General features: G+C 38.0%; 1 protein-coding gene across 3 annotated transcripts; it reads right to left on the reverse strand.

Annotated features, from left to right (window-relative positions):
• Positions 1 to 1535: 1535 nt before the first annotated feature.
• susd3 (sushi domain containing 3) lies at positions 1536 to 13197 on the reverse strand. 3 transcript variants are annotated; one of them, XM_088636928.1, is made up of 6 exons: positions 12999 to 13132; positions 10469 to 10590; positions 7978 to 8166; positions 4943 to 5090; positions 4237 to 4398; positions 1536 to 3107 (listed from the first exon to the last, which is right to left on the reverse strand). In XM_088636928.1, exons 2-6 carry the CDS (start codon positions 10554 to 10556, stop codon positions 2888 to 2890), a joined length of 807 nt encoding a protein of 268 aa, XP_088493054.1. In that variant the 5' UTR covers positions 10557 to 10590; positions 12999 to 13132; the 3' UTR covers positions 1536 to 2887. The 3 variants fall into 3 exon arrangements, with proteins under 3 accessions (XP_088493054.1, XP_088493055.1, XP_088493053.1); XM_088636929.1 differs by having other exon boundaries at positions 12977 to 13070; XM_088636927.1 differs by lacking the exon at positions 10469 to 10590 and having other exon boundaries at positions 12999 to 13197.
• Between the last annotated feature and the right edge of the window lie 9484 nt (positions 13198 to 22681).

The following is a 22681-nucleotide window of genomic DNA, read 5'->3' on the forward strand; positions in this document are numbered from 1 at the left end:
GAAATGTTTTCTGAAAAGCCTAGAGCAAACCGCGCCCCCAACATAAAGACGGAATAATTGCATTTTAGGAAAGCAGGCTCTCATAGCAGAGCAAGAGTGATGGGAGTTGGTACATAAAAATAATCACAATGAATTGAATTTGCACAGTATTTTTTCATCTCAGTGGCTAGTGCTTTGGATTCAGGGAAGCTCTCTTCATTCATTACCGAAGTGCAGCAAAGTCTGCCGGGTGACATCCAGCAGACTTTGCTGTAGACGTCACCACTTACAGTAAGGCAGTGTCACGACCGCCAGCCAGCAGAGATCAACCCACAGAAGAGCTAACCAGTGCCAGCAGCGGGTTAATAATAACAAGCGCCGCCGCACGTGTTAATCCATCAACACCCACTCTACCGTGCGGCACGCAGCGCTTTTTAAACCATCCTAACTCGCTTCTCGCTGCTCGGTATTGATTCCCTCTCCTACAGAGCGCCTACCTCGCCTTTTGTTAGGAACCCTCTTGTGATGCTTCTTTCAGCTTTTGAACTACCTTTTGCTTCCGACTACGAACTCGCCTCGCGTTTTGGATTGGACACCTGTTTCAGTATCCACTGTACATTCTCCTTTGTCTGTATAGGATCCTCATACCTCAACACCTGGATTCGTTACAGGCAGCATGTCAGATTGTGGTGGTTTGGGTTGGAATGGAGCTAGCTCACTGGGAATCGCAGCCCGGCACTTCCAAATAATGCCAGTGAAAAAGTGACCAAAACCTGGCTAATCTCCTACTTCAACTTTTTCTTTTTATCTGTCGGATCATGAACCTTAATTCCAAAGTCATTGGTGAGCCTTTAAGACTCCTGGCACAGCTTAATGCCCATCTGATGCTGAGGAAGGCCTGTGCCATCATAGAAAACCCATCTCATATCCTTCATCAGTCTTCTGACCTTTTGCCTGCAGGAAGACATTGTCTCTGTCCACAGCGCAATGGGAGTAAATTTAGCTCTGTTCTAGTGGTTGTGAAGCTTGCCAAATAATGAGTGCAAAGAAAGTTTTAGCAATATGATCTCTCTTGGACAGAGTCCCCTCTGTAAATGCACGTGCACTTTGTTACAGTACATTCTCATAAACATTTTATGGACCTTTTGCTGTTGTTTTTTTTAATAGAAATAGTGTGAAATGGTTTTTACTGCTTTTCTTTGATGTGTTGCATGTTGTGCTGCGTGCTGCTTCAGTTGAGCCTTGGGGATGTATGTTTTGAATTGAATTGTCCAAATGACAGCACCACCTTGTGGCACAGAGTGAAGAGCGCCTCCTGCTCATGCGCTGTATATCTTTTACAGCAGCAGGCCTCATTTCCCTTGGAGGTCTTCCAGCCCAGTATGGACTAGGACCAGTTTAGCTTAACTTCTGAGTTCTGACAAGAAAATCGAGCTAAAAGTGCTATAACTGCTGTCAATGTAGAGGGTAGTGTGTGTTCCTTCATTGAAAACATCCAATCTCTTACGAGTGCATATACAGCTAAACCCTAGTAGGATAACAAAATAAGACATCTGTTTCAGTACCACAATTTATTGCATGAGAAGAAAGGTAAAGACATGAATAAAGTGTATTTTTGTTCTTCTATGGATGTAGCTGCCACAAAGAAAATATGCCATAGAAACAAGGAGGGCTATGAACGAACAGGTCTGAAAAGCAATCTAAATAATGGTGAAAAGCACACTTCTACCTCAAAATGTTTTTCAGCCTGAAAGAGATTATAACAGAAATTAAAAAGGGAGCCTTCAAGCTCCGAGGCATATTGTAAATATTATGATTCTGCTGTCTGCTTTTTAGATTTTAATCAGACTGATTCATCCAGGATCAATTGTAAATCAAGGACTTCAGGGTACGGCAATGAAAGGCTTAATGCAGTTATTGATATACAATTTTATACCGAGAACAGACCACACTCTGTGACTCCCTATTACAGACACCACAGAGAGCAATATGGTTGTCTAGGTGAGTGATAGTGTAATATAACAGCAGGAGATCAGAAACCGGTAAATACAGAAAACAATCCAAACTCAAAATTTGGAAAGTCAGCATTTCTTGTGTTTTTAACTGGGTCATACAGCCAATAGTCTGCACACGTTCCCTTTTCCAGTTGTACAGCACCACTGATGATACATCTTACACTTGTTTTAAAGATAGTCCAATCTCTGGTATCCAAGAAGTTCAAACAAGGTTAATTCTGAAATTGTAATTCTCTTAAGTTACAGTTACAGAGTTTTAAATTTGGTAATGTTATCCAGTAAATATTGAAGAAATGACTCTCCTCCACTGTGGTTATTGCAGTTAAACCCGCCTGCATGAATATTTTTGCTTAGTCAGAGGACTTATTTTTGTATATTTTCTGTGGAAACCTTTACATATCCAGTGTCATTAGATATATTTTATAGTTACAAATTACTTTATAATTCATTTTGTCCAACCAGCATACCCAATGACAAAATAACCAAACAGCAATAACTAGTTTGACTTTCACTTCCATTTGGTGTTGATAGTGGGATGAACCTTCAACACAAAACAGTTTTAGCTCACAGTCTCACTTATACTTGATTTTATTTTCTGTGCACCTTCTTCCCTAAAAAACCTTTAAAAACCCTAAAAAGACCACCAATCCATTTCAACACTTGACAATGTCCACGCTCCTCACACACAAGGACAATCGTTGTGCGGTAGTTAGCCGAGTTCTCAAAGGAAACTTAACAATGAAAAGATTTTGAAAAAGAGACCTCTATCAACTAGGCATGACCTCCCATTAAAAGTGCAAATTGTTCTTCTCTGTAATTCTTGGAGTCAAGTTAAATCCAGTTTAAGGCACTTGTGTGGCTAATTTGGTCTCATAAATAGTGTGCGATCAGCTTCACACAGACATGACTTGCACGTGGTGCTCCTTGTTGTGAAGTGGATGCCAGCAAGTCCCATAGAGTTCTTCGCCTGACCTCCTACTGATCGCTGCAAAGTCACATTCTGGTGGATTGCACATGCCTGGAATCCAAGTTTTCTTTGCCTTACAAATGACAGGTACCTCATGTCCTCTATAAGGGACAGGAACACTGACTTCACGTGGGCATTCATGACACCTACAAAAAACAGCACAATGAGTGTTGTTAGTAGTGCTGAACCAACTGCTTGCCATTCATTCTACTACATACAGACACGGCAGGCTAATGAGCGTATCAACTAATTCTAATATACTGTATATATGACTTAATACTTTCCAATGGTTTCAGTTATGCTATATCTATTATATGACAATTTGTTTCATTAAGGATAATATTTATTATGTGACAAGAAAACAGAAATCAGAGAATGTTATGTTATTAATCATCAGTTCTCTTGGAGTTTATGAAGCTGAGAATAAATAATCTGGACAAGAACAGTGCAGATTAGACAGAAACACCAACTATTCTAAGCAACTGTGTATTAAAAAACTTTTTCATAGCACGTTTTCAAGCTTTCAGCGAAGCAGAACAAAGAGATCGATGACCACTCATTGTAGCTGTGTTGTGCTGTTGTGTTTTTTATGTACCACTTGGGCTTGTATGCTCATTACTAGCGAAGGGTGCTGGTTTTTCCCTTCGAGCTCATTAATTTTCAGCAAGGACTGCATCTCGTCTAACCTTTTTCTGCAGCTCACAAGAGCAACTATTTTTGTCATCCCTTCATTAAGATAAGAGAGAGAGAGTGTGTGTGTGGGTTTACCAAATAGTGTTTTTGTTCTGAAAGATAAAAATCTTTTTTTTATGCCCAGGTTTGAAATAGGCTCTACCTCTCAGTAATGAAATACATCATGCATATTAACAATGTAAACAGCAACTGCGGAGTATTCTAGTCAGTGAATGTGCATTTCCTGATCTCATGATGAATAATAAGGTTCCTGTGATGAGAGAAGGAGAACAACAGGCAGTGGAATTTGGGTCAGTACTGACTTAACAGTAAAGTACCCAATACAACCTGTGCGCAGTGCAGCCCTTGAGCATGAGCAACATGAACCAATTATTGCACATCAAGTTAGTGATAAACCATGACTGTATTCATTGCAGACAATAACAAAAAAAGAGAATGATGTCTGCGTTAGATGCAACTTCAAAACATTTCCAGACCCACAGTACTTGACACAACTTCAGATTTCCATCAGCAAGAGTTGTTTGTGTCATTAAGGAACTTAAGGGTGGGTGAAAGTCTGTTTCACTTCCTCGGAAACCTCACCTGCAGAAACCCTGGTTGTCATATCCTGTGTCTCTAAAGTCGGCCCTTACAGTCTTTGCCCCGGCTTTGTTGTTGTTGTTGTTTCTTCCCTTGTGCCGGTAATGGTAGGACTGTGTGTCTTCCACGTCTTCGCAATTCATCGAGCACCGTGACTGCATGTCCCTGCAAACACAGTATTTTATTTCCTGCTGCCCCTGGTTCCGCTGCACCATGGCACATTGAAAAGCATATTGTCCTAGCAGGGCCTGTCTAGAAGAATAGGGGCCTGGCAGCACTGACAGCTTTGCGTCTGTAAAATATGTACAGGTACAAACCTGGGCTTGAGGAGCAGAATTCAATTAACGTCAAGATTAAATAAGGGCTACACGACAATGACAGCTAATGACAGCAAGAGAAAATGGAGAGGATCTGAGGAGGAAGACTTGAACTATATACTCCTTATTTGTATGGTTTATATTAATTATATATTGTTCCGATGGAGAAGAAATAATATTATTTTCTGGCACCCAGCAATGTATGAGAATCAGCTCCAGTCACAGTAGCTCCACTGGAAGAGCATACTGTACATAGGGACCTTATACTGTAATAGAGCTCTCACAAGGATATACAGTATTACTGAACACACTGCTGAAGCAGGCCCTCGGCAAACAGACAGTTCTTCAGAATTTCTATGAAGAAAACAAAGCCGAAGTCGAGAATGCCTCACCTTTCCTGTCTTCTTTGTTCACTTTTCTTCAAGCATTTAAGCAGGCAGCAGGTCAGAAAGGCCATAGACATTAGAAGGATGACAGCACAGCTTACAATGGATGCAATCACGGCCACTTTAAATCCAAAATCTTCATACCTAGACAAAGCTTTTAAAAAAGCAACAAAACCATGTCACTATTATATTATTCCCTCAAAAGTAATGGGGAAAAGACAGGGTGATAGTTTTCGTTACGTAGATTATATACTGTAATAATACCAGCAACTCCAAAAACAAAATCCAAAAGACTGTAGCCACCAGACTGAATTTTCACAAAATATTGATACATACAGAGAAGACTCAAAAATAAAAAAAAGAAATAGCATCCATTTACTACAAGAGGATTTGCACATATGTACATCTCCTCCAAAACGTTTTCTTATTCTTTTGCTCAAATTATAATCTAATGTTCAAAGCTGTATAGCACAGAAAGTACAGAAGGATGGTGAAGTACAGTATAGTTTAGCTAGCCTGCTAACTGCTTAGACCTTTGTTTGTGGTGTGATAACTGCCTTCACCCACACATAAATCTTCACCAGCTTTTTTATAATGGAGTAGGTGGTCGGCACAGTTATGCAGAATTGAGAGCAGAGAACCACAAAAACCATAAAAAAATATAAATGGCTTCACAAAAACACTGGAGTGGTAGAAGTTCTAACCATATACTGTACTGTAGCAAGTTGGGATGGTCTATCATTAATCATTAGCCAGAAAGTACAGATGCTCCAGATCTGTGCCATCTTTGTTCAGCTGACATTGGCTACTGCATGCAACATATTTCAGTTTGCATTTGACTGTGACTCTGCACCTGCATGATACAACTTGGAAACTCTTTGGTGTCTACCATTCCGGAAACGCATTGTTCCTCTTTCTCTGCTTACTTTTATTTTGTACAGCAATCGAAACAGAGACTAGGGTTATAATTTAGGGGGACTTCTTAACAAATATGTTAACTTCACAGTTTGTCTCTACATACTATTAAAACCTTGCGTGCAATGCTAAAATTTAGAATATTGATTAAACAAAGGTTGGGAAATAAGCTTGACTTTTTTTTTCCAATAACCTCCAAAGTGACTCATACATTATTCATGAATGAAGTGAATACCATTTGATTGATTCAACAGCCAATGTTCTTTTTTTCACATTTCTGTTTTGTCACATTATTTTCAAAGGAATGTGAAATCTTCAAAAGTCAAAGTCTGCAAAGAGCTATTTATTTTCTTATGTATTTGGTAAAGGCAATGTGAAAAATACTCTCTCCTCCAACTATTCGACTAAACGTGTGCTCCTGCCAGATGATCCAAAACTCAAAAACATCTGTCTTCTTCTTTTCCCAGATCATTTAGATTTATTTGAATGTTATTTGTACAATCCAAGATCTAGTTCTGTGAGAGGCACAGTGACCTTGAGGGGCAGTGACCTTTATCACTATGAAAACCTCTTAACTGAAGTACAGCTATTGCTAGTTATTATTAAATAGATGCCCTGCCATTATACAAGGGCAGATTTCTAGAGTAAATATTTGCCTGGATCTTAGAAGATAAACAAAATACTGATGGGACCAATGTCAAATCTTCTCAGTAATTTAAGAACAGTCAGATCATTAAGGTGAATTGCCCTTTTACCCCAGATCAACTGGACTGGCCTTTTTTGATCAATAATCACACGCTCCTGAGCAGTGTGGGTGATTTTTCAAATTTTAAATAAAAACAGTTTTTGAATTTGTTTTGCAAGTCAAGGAATACTTTTAATGGTAACACAGATGTAGTTCTGACTACATCTGCATCACCACAATTACCGTATAACATTCTTATAACAAATATAACAAGTATTACAAATCTACAATCTGACAAAAAGTGGTCCACTTTATCAAGATTGGTGTTAAGTAGAATTCACAAGTATACAGATATCTGAGGGTCAGCATTTATAAGTGGTTATGATTTTTATATTTGACAAAAATCTGGAGACTGACATAAAACCTTTCAATATGTGTCTATGTTTGTGGTGAAAATAGCAGCATTACTCAGATTCATCTGTTCTGAGGTAGTAATATTTTATACAAATGTCAAAATACAAACTATTACTTTTATTATATGTTTAAAAAGGATTCTTTAGATGAATTAAACAGAGCTGACAGTCTGTCAAAACAGAATATTATAGGAAACATTCCGTTGCTTTCAGCTTGTCAAGATGTCATTGAAATTGTCTAAAAGACTCTAAATTAAAAGCCCTCAAACGAAAGTATTGAAAAGCTTCTGCCTTCTGAGTCAATGGAAGACAACAAGAAACAATAAAGCTACTCAGTACACATTGCACACACTCCATGACCCATGATATTGACAGAGACCTGCAGAGGCAGAATATTTCAGATTGTGAAACTGCAAATACAAAATATGAACTCTTTATCCATCTCTGTGTGCAGATGAGAAAATAAGATCCTTAATGCTGTATTGTTAAATGCAATCGGCCAGATTGAGTTTTGCTTAAAAATCACAGAGAAGTATCCGCTTAGACAGGTTTCCTGCTGAAACTTCACTTGGTTGCCTGGACGTTTTCAGCATTCAGAATAAGGGGTCTTACATAACAGACTGCAAACCCAACGCCTTCCTGTGCATTCATGATTGGCTTTTAACATAAAAAAAGCACCTCAAAAGTTGCAGTGCCTGTCAGGAAATGCTGAGCAGCATTTAAACCCGAAAGATCAGAATAAGTGTCAGGAGAAATCGCTCAGGCGTCACAATCTGTTCCTGCTGTGAACAAGCTAGAACCTTTTGCCTGTGGCTTGCGAGCACGGGAGTGAAGACTACGATGGTAGACGCCAAACAACTGGTTCATGTGCACAAACATCCTGTCTTTACTGGCTCAACGTTCCATTTAATGTGACCTGCAAGGCCGATTCAGCTTAAACGGTGGGTAACATACTTCTTCACGCGTATACGCAAAGAGAAATGGGGCTGAAACGAGCTTCACAGGGCTCCTGTTTGACCTTTCCTTACGTTTACAGGTGGGGGCCACTGCTGTCCACTCTGTGCCGTTGCTCCTCCAGATACACGAGACGACTCCCTCTCCTATGAGCCGGTGCTTGCTGGGACACTGGAAGGAGATCACTGTGCCAACGCTGGTGCCATCACCCTGGATCAGCTTCAGGGTGCCCAGCGATGGCAAAGGCATGGGGTTGCACTGCCCTGGTACAAACAAAAAAAAAAGAAAAGAAAGCGGGGCCAATATTAGCAGATACGTCAAAGAATGTCTTCATCTTGTCATGCAGTGGGGGCAGCACGGCACTGCTGGGGCCCCGGGTTCAATTCCTGGGCTTCTGTCTGTGTGGAGTTTGTATGTTCTCCCTCCAGTTCGTGTGGGTTTCCTCCAGTTGCTCCAGCTTCATTTATGATCTCAATACTTGCCACCAGAAAAGTGTACAGAAAAGTGTACGGCGGTAATTTATTATTAAAAGTGAAAGAATTGCTTGCGTAGCTGAGGTTTAGAAAGTTTGTCACTGTTTAACAGCTGTCCGTGCCTTGAAAAAAAAACACAGGTCTCAAACTGTTACATTTTTACTCGCACAACTCAGCACTAATGGAGCATTAAGTCAATGATTCATTATGATTCTTATAGTATTTACTTGTTTCATGAAGTCCAAATCAGGCCACCAAACAGTTTTTGTGACTCCTAACACGACAAACGCAGTTTCCCATAAAAGCCACAAGAGGTCACATCCTTTGCTGTTACACAAACAAAACAGCATGGACTCACTGTATTTGGCATATTTTGCGTTGATATAACGTTAACATCTCATTTTGACAAATGAAACACCTTGTTACAGTATATGTAAAAAGAGATTTAACTTACATCCTACCCAAAATCATATATATATATATGTTACAGTAATACAATATACATTACAGAAAAAATACCACAATAAAGTTATGAACATTTTTGTCAAGTGTACATTTAAATTTCGCGAATGTATACGACAATCAAGAGCTTCTCTGTGCTGATAAGCATCTCCTTCTCTACACATTGCCTGCTGTAATTAGTACACCTCTTGTGTTCTCGGTATGCTTAGGTGGGGACAGGACTTGTGAATTCAAATGACTCCCCTGTTTTTGTTATTCAGACCAGTGAAATCAAAAATAAATGTTAATAGACACGAGTCCATTGCAAGTAATTAAGGTTTTGCATAGCAAGTCATGAACTATGTTTCAAAAGCATTACCGAGACATTATTTGCATTTATTTCCCGAGTCAATTGATGGCAGTAAACAACAAAAACGTTGACATTATAGTCGAGCACTACATAGCACGCTATAACTTTCACTTAAAGAACTTCAAGATGCTCTCAAACGGACATTAACCGTATACATACGTGGAATATACAGTATCAAGTACTGTATGTACAGTATCTAAAGTATATATTTATGTATTCAATATGCATGTGTGCTTCAAATGCAACTATAGTATGCGCTTCCTGTATCAAAACCAGGGTTATTCACTTATTTATTAAGCGGAATGATGTTTTTAAACTTGAAATAATTTCCCTATTCAGCTAGAATCATTGATCCTAACAACTGCTGGTTAAGAAATATGGTGAATTAACTAGTAGTCTAATTAAAAGTACCGCAGTACTCCTTCAGACAGTGCAGTGGAATGCTACAGGGTATCGTCAATACTGCAGAACTATATTGAAATATTTGTATATTGTATTAAGTACTGACTGCTGATCCTGATATAAAGTTACGGTACTTAGACTGTTGTTAAAAAAGCCCTTAACACGCTAAGTTTTATCTAAAAAGCTCTGCGATGCTTCCCGTTTAAATTGCCTTTGAAAAATTTAACAGGTAGACATTAAGGGGAAAAGACTTTGACTACATTGTGCTGGAATAAATAACGATTACAATTGTGGCGTATTTTTAATATAAAAATAAAGTTCAGAATGAACTTAATTATAGAGAATGTAAATACATTTTGCCCAGTAAATCAGACGGACATTATTTCGATGCTTGACCGTAGTTCAATGAGACTAAAATACCCCATTCCTACATTTCAAATAACCTACATTAAAAATGCAAGCCGCCCTCCGGCCGATCCAGACATCAGGATTACGGTTGATTTATGACTGTCCAGCACCTGCGCTTCATTGTAAAGTTAATTACTTCAATTTATTGCTCATTATGGAGCTATGTAGTTTACTAATTGTTGTTTGCTATTAAATTCTACAAAAAAAAAGAGGCTGAAAAGGCGCTTGAAGCATAAAGGACAGGTTTAAAATCCAAATTTATCATAAACATGTTCATGATGTACAGTATGATAGCATGCATCTTGTTATCGATTTCATCCTGGCCGCGCATCGCTTAAGTCTTTTTAACTGGAGGTGAAAGATACAACAGCTCCTTTGCTTTGGTGATGGCGAGATATAACAGGTATTAGAAATCACCACTATCTCAGCACAAACTGTAACTTGAAACACTGACATCAGCCGATTGCTTACCTGTGTGATTGCGGACACGATTGCCATCTTCTTCAGGAGCTAAAATCGTCCTTGAAATATCAAAGACCGAAGCAGTTACTGTTGACATATCCGGTCCGAAAAATCGGGTTCCTGATTTTTCTCTTGAAATAGGAATAGAAAAAAAAACCCCAGCCACAAATCAAAAATAAAGGCATAAAACACTTGCGTAGAAAACGTAGATCCAGGTGTTTCTTTTCACGTTGTAGTTTGACAGACTGCTATGGTTTCCCTTGCCCTGCCGTGTGTACGGGGTTTAATTATCCCTCAAGCCTCTTTCTGAATGGCAATATATTAACGATGCAGAAAGGGGCATCATGTCCCAGATGATCCTCTTCTGCGTTTAAGCTGTTCATCAAACTGTGACCGTCAGTCCATGTGCTCCTAGTCATTTGATTCTTTTCTCCCCCATTACTGACACTTCCGAAGCGAGACAAACAACTACTGCCTGGTACAGTACTTCCTCTAGTTAGTTTCAAGCATATATGCACTAGTTCTGCTCTGCGGGGAGAGGGTGGGCGAGGGAGGGAACAGTATATCTCTTCTTGACATTAAATTCCTGCTCCACCTCTTGCAGTTTTTGTCCTCCTGTAAACACGTTCTCTCTTTCACTGCCGAACAAAGAATATGTTCTGTTTCTGGAGTTACTGAAGATGAGTTATATAATTCCAGTTGTATTGAGATGATGCGTTTTTAATCCAAAGCGATGTATATTCACACAGCAGGGCTTTTTACCGGAGCACGTCCAGTGAAGTACTGTACAGTACCTTGCCCAAGGGGATAGTATATCAGCAGTGCCACACCTGGGATATTTTAAACCTACACCTTTCCAACTACCATTCCAATACTCTGATCACCGTACTCCACACTGCTGCCCTACTGTGTTTAAAAAACGATAGACGTCGCTTACAAAGGTATTTTATTAAAATAATTCCCACGTTAATGATTTAGGGCAGGCAGATTCACTCAAAATGGACTATTCGACACCTTACAGACGCTTTGTCCGACTTAACCCAAACGAAATCCAACAGTTTTTCGCTCAGCCGTGTGACAGAATGTCAAGTCTTTCAAAGTGTTTGGATTATTATAAAAAGCAGTTACCATATTGAGGGGGAAATACGTGAATTAAGAAACATTTTCCTGTATTTAGTAAAGTACGTGCAAGGAAAATGCGCTGATGTTGAAGTTAAAATTTTGGCTACTTTCAGCTTTAGGCCTGAACACCGAGATGTTAACTACAGAAGACTGGAGATTTCAACCGCTGCAATAAAACTGTAGATTTCAGTGCTGATCCCACAAATCAATCGTGTCCCCCGTGAGCTGTCAAGATTTTATTGTATCTGCACTGTAAGTCAACCAGCTGTAGAGAAGCCACTAAATTATACAGTGGGAACAAAGATATTACTTCACAATTACGACCTCTTTTATACAGTATACATTTCTTTGATGAGCAGCTTTTGCCAACTATAAACGGAATAGGAACTGGAGCAGTCATAAGACAAAAACATATTTCGTGTAAGAATCATGCATAAACTGTTGGGTTTCATCTTTATGGCTGAAATTTGATTTGAGAAGTAGATATGCTTTGTATTTTGTAACAATATTAACAATATGTTTACATGTGTAGACCCACAACTGACCTTTTTCATGAGAAATATCAAAGCTTTTCTCTTGTATTGATAGTGTTCTTGCATTGAAATGAGGCATTACATGAGAATTTTCATTCTAAGGAATTGTTCGGTGTTTATTCTTTACTTTAATAGAATGATATGATTATATGACATTCGCATTAGTTGAGCAGACCAATAAGCTGATACACATCAACATACAGTAATTGTCTGAAACTGAAAATATAACCACTGTTCCTCCCTTCTGTGTATCCTTGTTTAAAATGACATGCAAATTCATAACGCCATACTAATGGGCTAATTATTGCAAACTTACAGTACATCACTGTTATTTAATCTTAATAAGGGTAATTTAAAATGATATATTTCAAACTATGACATACTGTATATGAAAATGTGACTTTTGAAGGTTTCAGTATGAATTGTTCTTATTAATATTATAATAATAATAATAATAATAATAATAATAATAATAATAATAATAATAATAATAATAATTGCTTACACTTATATAGCGCTTTTTCTGGACACTCCACTCAAAGCGCTTTACAGGTAATGGGGAATCCCCTCCACCACCACCAATGTGCAGCCCCACCTGGATGATGCTATACAGTAAATGTTTATGTACAGTATGTAGGATATATAACTAAAAACACAAGGTTAGTTTATATGCAAAATATAAAATACAGCTATCAGAAATGGTACAGTAGGTTATCTTTTATTTTTTGAAAATGCAAAGATTGTGTTCAACTCAATATTCAGCAGGAGCTGAAAACTAAGAAAGGTTGAGTCCCTTCACACAAATTTCATAAGACTCTGTTCCCAGAGAACAGGTCAAAGGAATAAAAAATGTCTTTCTTACATTATTTATAAGGCAGACAAACCTGCTGCATGTTCCTGCTCCAAGCCTTCCTCTAGATCAAGAGAAAAGAGAATCCATTGCTCCGGTGTTGCTGCTCTCTTCCATCCTCTCTCTTTAGTGACGGAACAGGAGAGGAACGAAATGTTTGAAGTCTTTTCTGTCAGATTAAAAACGAAACAAGTGCAAACTCGTCCAAACTGCCACATGGAAGTGGTTGCTACATCATTTCCTTTCCATTTTTATGGAATTTTACTGAATACCACTAGATACTATTTGAGAAGAACCTGAGTTTTCTACAGGCTTTGCGCTAAAAAAACTACACAACAAGAGTGTAAAGACCGTTTAGTCTCAAAGATGAAATAATATTAGGAAGCACTAGTTTAAAACTGACACATCTGTTAAGAGCTCAATGAATAAAATAACCATTATAGGCATCTATGTTAGACACAGTCTATGTATATTACATAATTAAACTAATTTTAAGAATAATTAACATTCATTTATTAGCGTTTCAAATCAAACTAGATTACAGACAGAAAAACTTAAAATAATGCAAGTACTGTATGTGTTATGATTTTTACAGTGCTCAACTGGAAACCCCATTTTATGTCTTCACATGTAAAGTATAAGTGAAAGTGTTGGTTTATTGACAGGGGCTTCCTTTTACCGAAGACCTTGTGCTTGATAACTCGACCACATGGAATGAATTTGCAAAGCTTTAGACAAAGGTACACTAATAGTTCTGAAGAAATTCTGAAGTGATTCCGCAAACATCCGGCAGAATAATTTTGCATTCTGGCACAATAAAACGCGAGGCAGTGTTTATATGGAAAACAGCTTTGTCGGAAATTTTACTGATAACATTGAGAACGGCCTGATGATGAATTGGGATTTATTTATTCAAGGCTGTATTCTGCAGTATTGCATTTCATTTAGGGAAAATGAGAACACAAAAATAGGCTGTTTGATAACTACCACATAATCAGTCTCAAAAGCAACCAACTGCTTCCTGAAGGATCCTGAAGTGTTGAAACAGTGTGGCTGGGCACTTCGTAACAAACACCCACAACGCTGTAAAACGGTGCCCCCTCTTTTCTGTCCTAGGAGCTTTTCTCTTTCTTTTCTTTTCTTCAGGCTGTCTGCACAAGCATATAGTGATACAGTTCATTCAGACATTCACATTAACTCAAAACCAAAATCTGTTGCCAAATGTTAACATTTAGAGAATACAATGAAGGAGATGAAAGCTGCATCCATCAGGCCAGCAGTGACATATTTAGGCTGTAATATTACTGCCTGTTTGAATGCCAAGGGAAAACAAGGCACTGAAACATGTTCATTCATGAAGAAATATTTGTTTTCATTTGCAAAAGAGGATCTGGGGTTGAACGTTTGTGCTCAGATTGATATAACGTTCAGGTTCATGGTCTTCAGTAGTGGAGAACATTTGCCATAGCCTGAGGCTTACCAGGGATGTCAATGAACTGAACTCAATAGAGGTTGTAAGCTGGACTCTCTGTAATAAACCGGCAGGAAGCTTATCTGAAGTCAGTGGCTGGACAGAAGATTTAGAGTCCCATCTCCATCTAATCCTATTCAACACACAATGTCTGGGACAGGTAATAAAACTAAATTATTCCAATAAATTACACAAACATACATGGCCAATGAGTCGACCAGAAATGTAAGATGCAGCCTTGTATCTAGTAAAGCCTAGTCTTTGAATTCTCAGTTCATATTGTAGTATTTTTATTCCTTCTATCAGATTGTCTGTACAGGCTTTACTAATGGCACACTTTCATAGCGATAATGGCGGATATGATTCACTGTGCAAAATGACTGGGCTGTAGACCCCAATTTTCAGGCTCTGTGTGAACAACGTGCACAGTACAGTATAATACCACCAGCCTTTAAAGTTTGCTGGCAGATCTTAGCATAATATAATGATCTGAGCAGTGGATACATAGTGCTTCTTGAGTAGTTAACTCTGCCATGCTTCATTCATAGGAGCCACTTGGATTATAACAAATGTTATTTATATTCTGAGCAAAACCAAACACATGCAACCATATTTCAAGCCTTATCTAAAGGTGACAGCCCAGGGCATCCATCATCAAACTGGACAATGGCATTGGCATTTGCACCATTAGAAACAAACTATTAGTTTAATGAAAACAAGGAGTTTTGGTGCATACCCCTCTTATCATCATACTTATATTTATGTCCAGTTGGTTTGTATAGTATAATTTAATTAAAAGTGTAGAATGGTTTATTTTGTATACATTTTGTGCCACCATTGAAATCACTTTTGCAACCTTATGTCCTATGTTCAGAGCATCACAGAGATTTGCAAAATGTCAGCTCCTTTTCTTTCTCTTCCTGATTTAATGAACTTTGTTTGAGTACAGCAGAGTGTTCGAAACACACAAAAATGTTGAAGGCGGTCCCAGAAAAAGCACATGAGCACATGTCAGTTTAGATAAGAAGCCGTAGTCTTTCATACACAGAACATTTCAGTGCCAGAGATCCTTCCCTGCTTTGCTAGACACAATATTCTTTTTTAAATTGGAATTAAAATTCCCATTGTTTGTTTTCTGAGATGTATTACTTTCTGAACTCCAAAGGTCTAAAGTTCATTAAAGCAGAATTGTTTGGTTGATAAAATTGAAATCTTTCTGTAAAGACCATAAGTAAGTTGGGGCATTAACAATTAGGTGTTAATGTTTTATGTTAGCACCTTCAATCGATGTTAATGTTTGCATGACCTGTTTGGAGAGGTTAGTGGGTTGACTTATGTGTGTATGTGGTTTCAAAGAGAGCTTGAAAATTAGTAGCTTTAACGATTTGGTTTATATAGCGGTGTATAGCAGTACTAGGCATGGCTAAGTATTTGTGTATAACAAATCCCAAAGGGCTCTAGGATTAATTGAAGAAATGATAGTGTTTCTAGGGATTATTGTTATGTGATTTTCTACTCTTGCTCCCTCACTCCCTATGGTTTTTCATTGCTCTTTGAATTATCAGTGCTGTTTTCTGGATCAATACTCTGGGAAGTGCATGTGGTTTATTTCAGTTCATCTAATGGTTTATTCCTGCCTTTGACTAAACCTTTCAAGTAAGAAATGCTCATTCCATCACATGGTATCTATTTATACACAGCCATCTAGAAAGGCTTGTGGAATAGCCATAAATGATGCTTGCGTTTTTAAAATCTAACACATGGCTTTGTTTTTGTTTTTTCTGCAGTGAAGTGAACATAAGGGCTATTTTCATTTTAATTGTATCTTGTTAACAGATAGGAAAAATAAGTAAAGCAAAATAATCTGAAGTGGAGCAAGATGCATTACTTCAGAGACATGAGAGCAGATGTTTTTAATGAATATTTAAGTTTTTAAAAAAATATGATTATTTTTACTTTTATATATAATATTGCAGTCTTCCCTTTAAAGCTGACAATATGCATTCTAGTTTAATGATTTCTTTGAACAATAAGGATATGTTTTACACTGGCAGACATACAGTATAAAGTTTGTAGCAAAATTCACATATTTTCTATTTACACATTTAGACAACTACAGTGAACCACATCTAAAATCATATAGAAAAAATATTTGATGCTGTACATAGACATCTATAGTTCTTAAATGTAAAAAATCACAGAAGATTCTAAGTTATCATCTGCATTCTTTTGCCGTTCTTTTTTTTTTTCTTTGACTTTTCAAATGAAAGAAAATAAATGAGTTAGGCCTGCTAGGTTTTGTACACAAATACCGGATGCTGCCTCCTCTGCTGAGGGCTCAAGGTGACACAAACACTACCACAAAGAGCTTGGCAGATAACTCAAGACACAGCCCTGTCACAGCGCCAGGTCTCTCACGTGGTAACCTGAAGAGGAGGGTGAAAATAGTGCTGTGTGGCCAGGGTTCAGCATCTCCATGTAAACCACAGGATGGATTGCCTCTGAAGGCATTGCAGAAAATTAAATGGCTCGAGGAGCTGGTGATATACAGGACAGCATCCTGTAAATCAGAGACCGATGCATTGTTGCTGGCGTGGCAATGAAGGAGGCGAGGGAACATTCAGCATTCCCCAGAAGCAGAACTGGCTTAGGCCTCTACCTGGACACTACATTCACAAGGCTGCGAGATTCCATGAGTCTACAATTCACGAAGCCATCTGGCCGGATAACCCTTGGAGTTCCTTGGCATTCTTTCTGTTGCACATTTAGAAATTTAGCAGCAAGTTTTGGGATAACCCTGTGAAACTTTTTTTTTAAAAGCATGGCACACAGAAAATCCAGGCATCCATGAGTTTGTAGTCCGCTTGCTCAAGTACAGCGTTGCACGGGAAGCCGAGGCCTAAGTCAGTAAGCAACAGGCTCAAGGCAGGACACACCCTGGATGGGACACCAGTCCATTGTAAGGCACACACATACACACACACACACACTCACACCAGCACCGATTTTTATGGAAGCCAGATCCTACCAGTATGTCTTTGGACTGTGGGTGGAAACCGGAGTGCCCGGAGGAAACCCACACAGACATGGGGAGAACATACAAACTCCACACAGATGCAGGTAGCACCCCACTAAGTGAACCCGAGGCCCAAGTGCTGCAAGATAGCAATGGTAACCACAGCACCACCATGCTGGCCCCACCAGAAATCTGTACTTGAACCATGTAAGATTGACTTCAGGGTGACTTGTGAATCAACAAACAAAAAAGCTCATATCTTCAGTTTTCCACTAAAATGCATTTCGTATGCATTCAAATACATATAAGACAAACGCAAGGCTTCCATTCTTATTTGTAGTTGTACAGTATGTATTGTTTGGAAACAAGGAAGAAGAGCTGAAATGCAGCCACGTATTAAGGTAAGGTATGGCTTCAATTACTGGCCTTGTTTCTCTGTGAGAAATGGCAAAACTCAGAATTAAAAGTTCCAGACAGCTGCTGCACATCAGGATGCTAAACAGACAAAAAAAAAAAATCGAAATGTTACTCTTTTTGAAAAAAAAGAGTGTGCATGCACTGTGGGTGAAGTGGATCCCTACAAATATATTTAAATTAATCTATTCCAATCCAGAAAAGTACTATTATTGCAGAAGGGAAACTCAATGTGCCTTGTGTACTCCTTTGGAGCATGAAGGTACTCCAGATGGCGTACCCTCAGGGGGAAAGAGACAGTTTGCAACAACACCTGTCAAAAGAAGAATCCATGCTTTTTGTGGAATGCAGAAGCTATGGCTATGAGCACCAATTTATCAAGAGGAAGGATTACACCTCGAATCTTACTTTAAATGACTTAGCACTCGAGATGCTCCTAGTTCCAGGCACATGGAATATTATGAAGTTACAACAGCAAAGATTAGGCTCGACTTCAACACCGTAAGATCCTATTTTGAGATAGTTGCTAGTGGCAACACTAAAATTCCTTTAGCATGTTAGCATGTTTTCCATCATCACAGTTTGGGCTCACAGCATCATCCTGTAGCTATGGAGTCCCATTGATTTCTGATACAAATTCACTTAAAAATCTGACTGATGTAAAAGCCAGTGCTGTAAAACCAGAAAAAAAGACTACAGGAAAGCACAAAAATAATTTCTCAATAAAAGGAAGAGAATATATACTGTTCACGCACAAACCGCTTAAACTCCAGACATGACATCAGCATTTCCACAAAAATCTGTATTTGTTTTACTTTACACTTGCTATAATTAGTGTGCTAAAATGCCCCAGCAGAAATATTGTAAGCATTGTATGTGCTGACTATTGCTTCCTTGCTGACATATTAAAATAAAATGTTCAGGCAGTCGTAGATTATTTTATTAATATAAGATGGTCCACAGACAGCACATATCCTTTGATCCTATAAACCATAATGCAACGTACTGTAGTCCTCTGAGAATTGCTAAAGAGCTTAGATTTAATTCTGTCACTTGTGTGATAAGGGACACCTGTTAAGTGGGGACATAGATCAGACCAAAGTTAATCAGAACAGGAGGTGTACTACATTTTTACCCTCAAGGCTTCCACAAATTGATGTGAACTAAGTTAACGGCTTATCATGACATTCAGAAAACTAATTGAAAAACATCGATGTTTACAAAACAAATGGTTATTACACAACGTTATAAGTGGTCACTCCAGTTCAAGTGATTGGCTACACAAAGGTGTTTTTATAACGTGAAAAGGGCTGCACCAACTTTGTCCTGGTTATCTGACCTAGAGCCTAGAAACTTGATTCTCACTCCAGGAGAGCTGCTGGGATTGTCCTGGAGGTTAATGTCACCACAAGCAACCCCCAGTCTCTCCAATGAGCACTAAAACCCGGATGAGGATTTTGTGTGGCCGATCGCTGCTGTGCTGTGGTCAATGAGAATTTGCATGAGTTTAACAATACATTTTGGAACACAAAGAGAAAACAAAAATCAGATAGGTCAATGCACCAAAGCCCCTGATTTCCAAAATGTTATTAGATCAGTAAGTAAAATAGCATTTTGCCAAACTTCTAGTATGTTTCAGCCAGCATTCACATGACATAAAGGGATGTTGTTAATCTTTTAGAGATGATAATGGTACAAAAAGCTTTGAGAGCCATTTCCTTCTTTCCTAATAGTATTTGAAAAACCTAACTTTGTGAAATGTCTCTGGGATTCAGTAAAAGTCTTCCTCCTGAGAGATGTGGAAGCTTTGAACACAAATCTTGAATTCAATGTATCATATTTTACATCTTTGCACTGCCGGCTTGTCTCGTTCCTCTGTTTTGCAGGAAACGGTACTTTAACTTGATCTGGATTCAATATTGTTGCAGTTTTAAGAATTTATTAAACAAAAATGGAGACAAAATGCCTTGGCCTTTAGTTTAAGAAACAGCACAAATAAGTATCTGTTAAAGCCGTTTTTGGGGATCTTAAACCGCTGTGTCCTAGGTGTTTATTTATTTACATTCTGACTAGAAAACTCTTAATTTTGTAATGCTACAAAAATGCTGAAAATGTTTATAGCTCAATAACTTAAGTTGACATTCTCAACTTTCCTTCGTACTAATCCCATTACTAATATTATGTATTCTGCGTCCTATAGTACACGACATCATTCATTTCAGAATTTCGATCCTGCCTGTTCAGTTCCAATTGTCATTAGCAGCTGGCATTTTGCCATGAGTATCTGCACGCTGTTATTAATCTTGCCCAAATTTCACTTTTTGTGAGTGGTATCTCTGCAATTCATGAGGGTAATAATAGATTCGACTTGTTGCATAAAACTGTTCCCCTTAATTGTTTTTCTTGTTGAAGTGAACATTTACTGAGTTTTTTTTGGTGGAAAAGTAGATAAAGACTGAAGAAATGAGCCAAACGCTTAATGTTCATAGCACAGATATGAAAAGGGGGATTGTGGCATTGCGTACTTAAAAGAGATGTGTAATTACTATGTAATAAAGAGTTAAGAATGAAGTAATTTTGTGCCAGGATGTACTGACCAATATGAAGGAAATACAGAATTGAAATTCAAAATTTCTTACAATGTTTTTGCATGCCTCTGGAATGATTTTGCTTCATGGGCAATGGGTTACTATGTTAATCAGACCTGATGCAGAGTTCCGCATTTACCATCTAGGAAGCTCAAGCAGTCATCAGATCTCCATGTGCACTCCTGAAAAAGATTCTGGAGGCTAGACGGGTATGCCCACAGAAATCATTGAAATGGCCAATTCAACACAAAGAGGGCATCGTCTCCTCTCATGCTACTGAAATGACTAAATAAATGGACACCACTTGAATACCAATCAATAGCAGTTAAGGTTTGAATGGCGGTGTCACCAGAACCTAAGGATAATACCCACAGCATTACCTGGGAAAGGATTAGTTTGTCTACAAAATGACACACACAGCACAGAACACAGAGAAACTGCAGTAAACAGAACATAATCAGGGGCTTCTGAGTGCATTCAATTTATCCCAGAAGTGGACAGCTGTGCCAGTTTGATACATAGGAACACGGGCATCTCTGAAGCATGGTAGACCAATGATGAATAAAGCTCTATTTTAAAACACGGTGAATTGTGTTCTTGTGCACAAACATTTGACTGAAATTTAAATGGAGAATCAAAGAAGATATCTATTTTCTGTTTGAAAGGGATAAAAGACTGTAATTTGCTTAAAAACCACATGCTAGGCTTTTAAAGTAACCCCCACAGAGTTATTGACTGCTCCCAGAGGCTAAAACTAAGCCACGAGATAAACATATAACAGTGGATGTGACGCATGAACATTTGATTATTACATGAAGAAACAGCATCTGCTATCAGAGAATAGCTGGGAATGTGGATGAGCAGGTCCAATTTATCAGGCTTGTTAGTGTTGAATTAAAAATACCTGAAAAGCTGGTGTTCAATTAAAAAGTGAAACTCTAGGTCTTTTCCTCTGGGAGTCTAAAGCTCAACTTAACACATTAAACACTTTCGCTACACCTTGAGCTAAAGATTTGCAGAGATTTCATGTAGAGACAGAAATGCACAGAGCTTTTGTTAACAATTCTCAGATTATCACACATTTTTGCCCACATCAAGCACAGCATGTGCTTAAAAGATGATTATTATATTTCAGACCATCATTGGGTTTTATTGTTATATAATATTTTATACAAAAGATTATTATTATTATTATTATTATTATTATTATTATTATTATTATTATTATTATTATTATTATTTATATTACAGCTCTTGCTGTGGGATGGAATTTTTGCATTCTTAAATGTTATAAAGTCCCTTTTAAAGCTTTTATGCCTCCCACGAGTTTTCAAGAAAATAGGTCAGTAACTGACACACCAGGGGGATATCTAAAGGTCTATAGAGGGAATATGCTGTTTTGACTTATTAGCGTTCTCCAAAGCCTTTTACCTTGGCCTGAAAACATTCAGGATGCATGAAGATGATGTAAATATTTTAAAGCCTTTTAGAATTCAATATTCTCAATGCTCTGAATCATGACAATTTCAATTTCCTTACTGTATTATGTATAAATACTGAATGAAATGCTTTTTTTCAGCTTGCTGAAGACTACTCGTTCAAGAAACAAGAAAGCAATGCAGATTGGTTTAATCCCGTTTATATATCCGACCGATTAATTCACAGATTAAAGGCAGTTCTGGAAAAACAAAATACTTGACTAATTTCCTTTTTTATATTATCTCAAAGAAGACATGCAATGAATCCAATAGGAGCAGATTAATACTAAAAATAACCAAGTCTTTTCATAAAAAAAAAAATTTAACCAGTGGTCAACTTGATGCAAACAAAGGATTTTATTAAGTCATTCACTGAGTCATTTTTCAAATGTATTCACTGCTGGATTTTAAAGCATGGTTTTGTAATGCTTTAAGTAGCTTTTTATCATTGATTTGGTGGAGGAGGGGGGATTAAAAGTCAAGTTTGTGTGCTTGTGTGAACCTTTCATGAAATTCTGATTGGAAGCCTACATACAAACCTAGAAACCACACTTAGCTATGAACGTACTTGAAAATGTATCAGTGAGCTAAAAGTGCAAGCTATTCATTTTAGGAATCAAGTATTGTTATCTCTGCAGTGAAACTTTGACGCAGGTGAACAGTAAGGTATGCATTAAAGCCTACTCTCTACTTGTACTACACTAGGAACAAGTAATAGGTTTATTCCATGCTGAAAAAAAGAAGAAAGAG

The sequence above is a fragment of the Lepisosteus platostomus genome, chromosome 6, assembly GCF_059453375.1.
Source record: "Lepisosteus platostomus isolate fLepPlt1 chromosome 6, fLepPlt1.hap1, whole genome shotgun sequence".
NCBI classification, from domain to species: domain Eukaryota; kingdom Metazoa; phylum Chordata; class Actinopteri; order Semionotiformes; family Lepisosteidae; genus Lepisosteus; species Lepisosteus platostomus.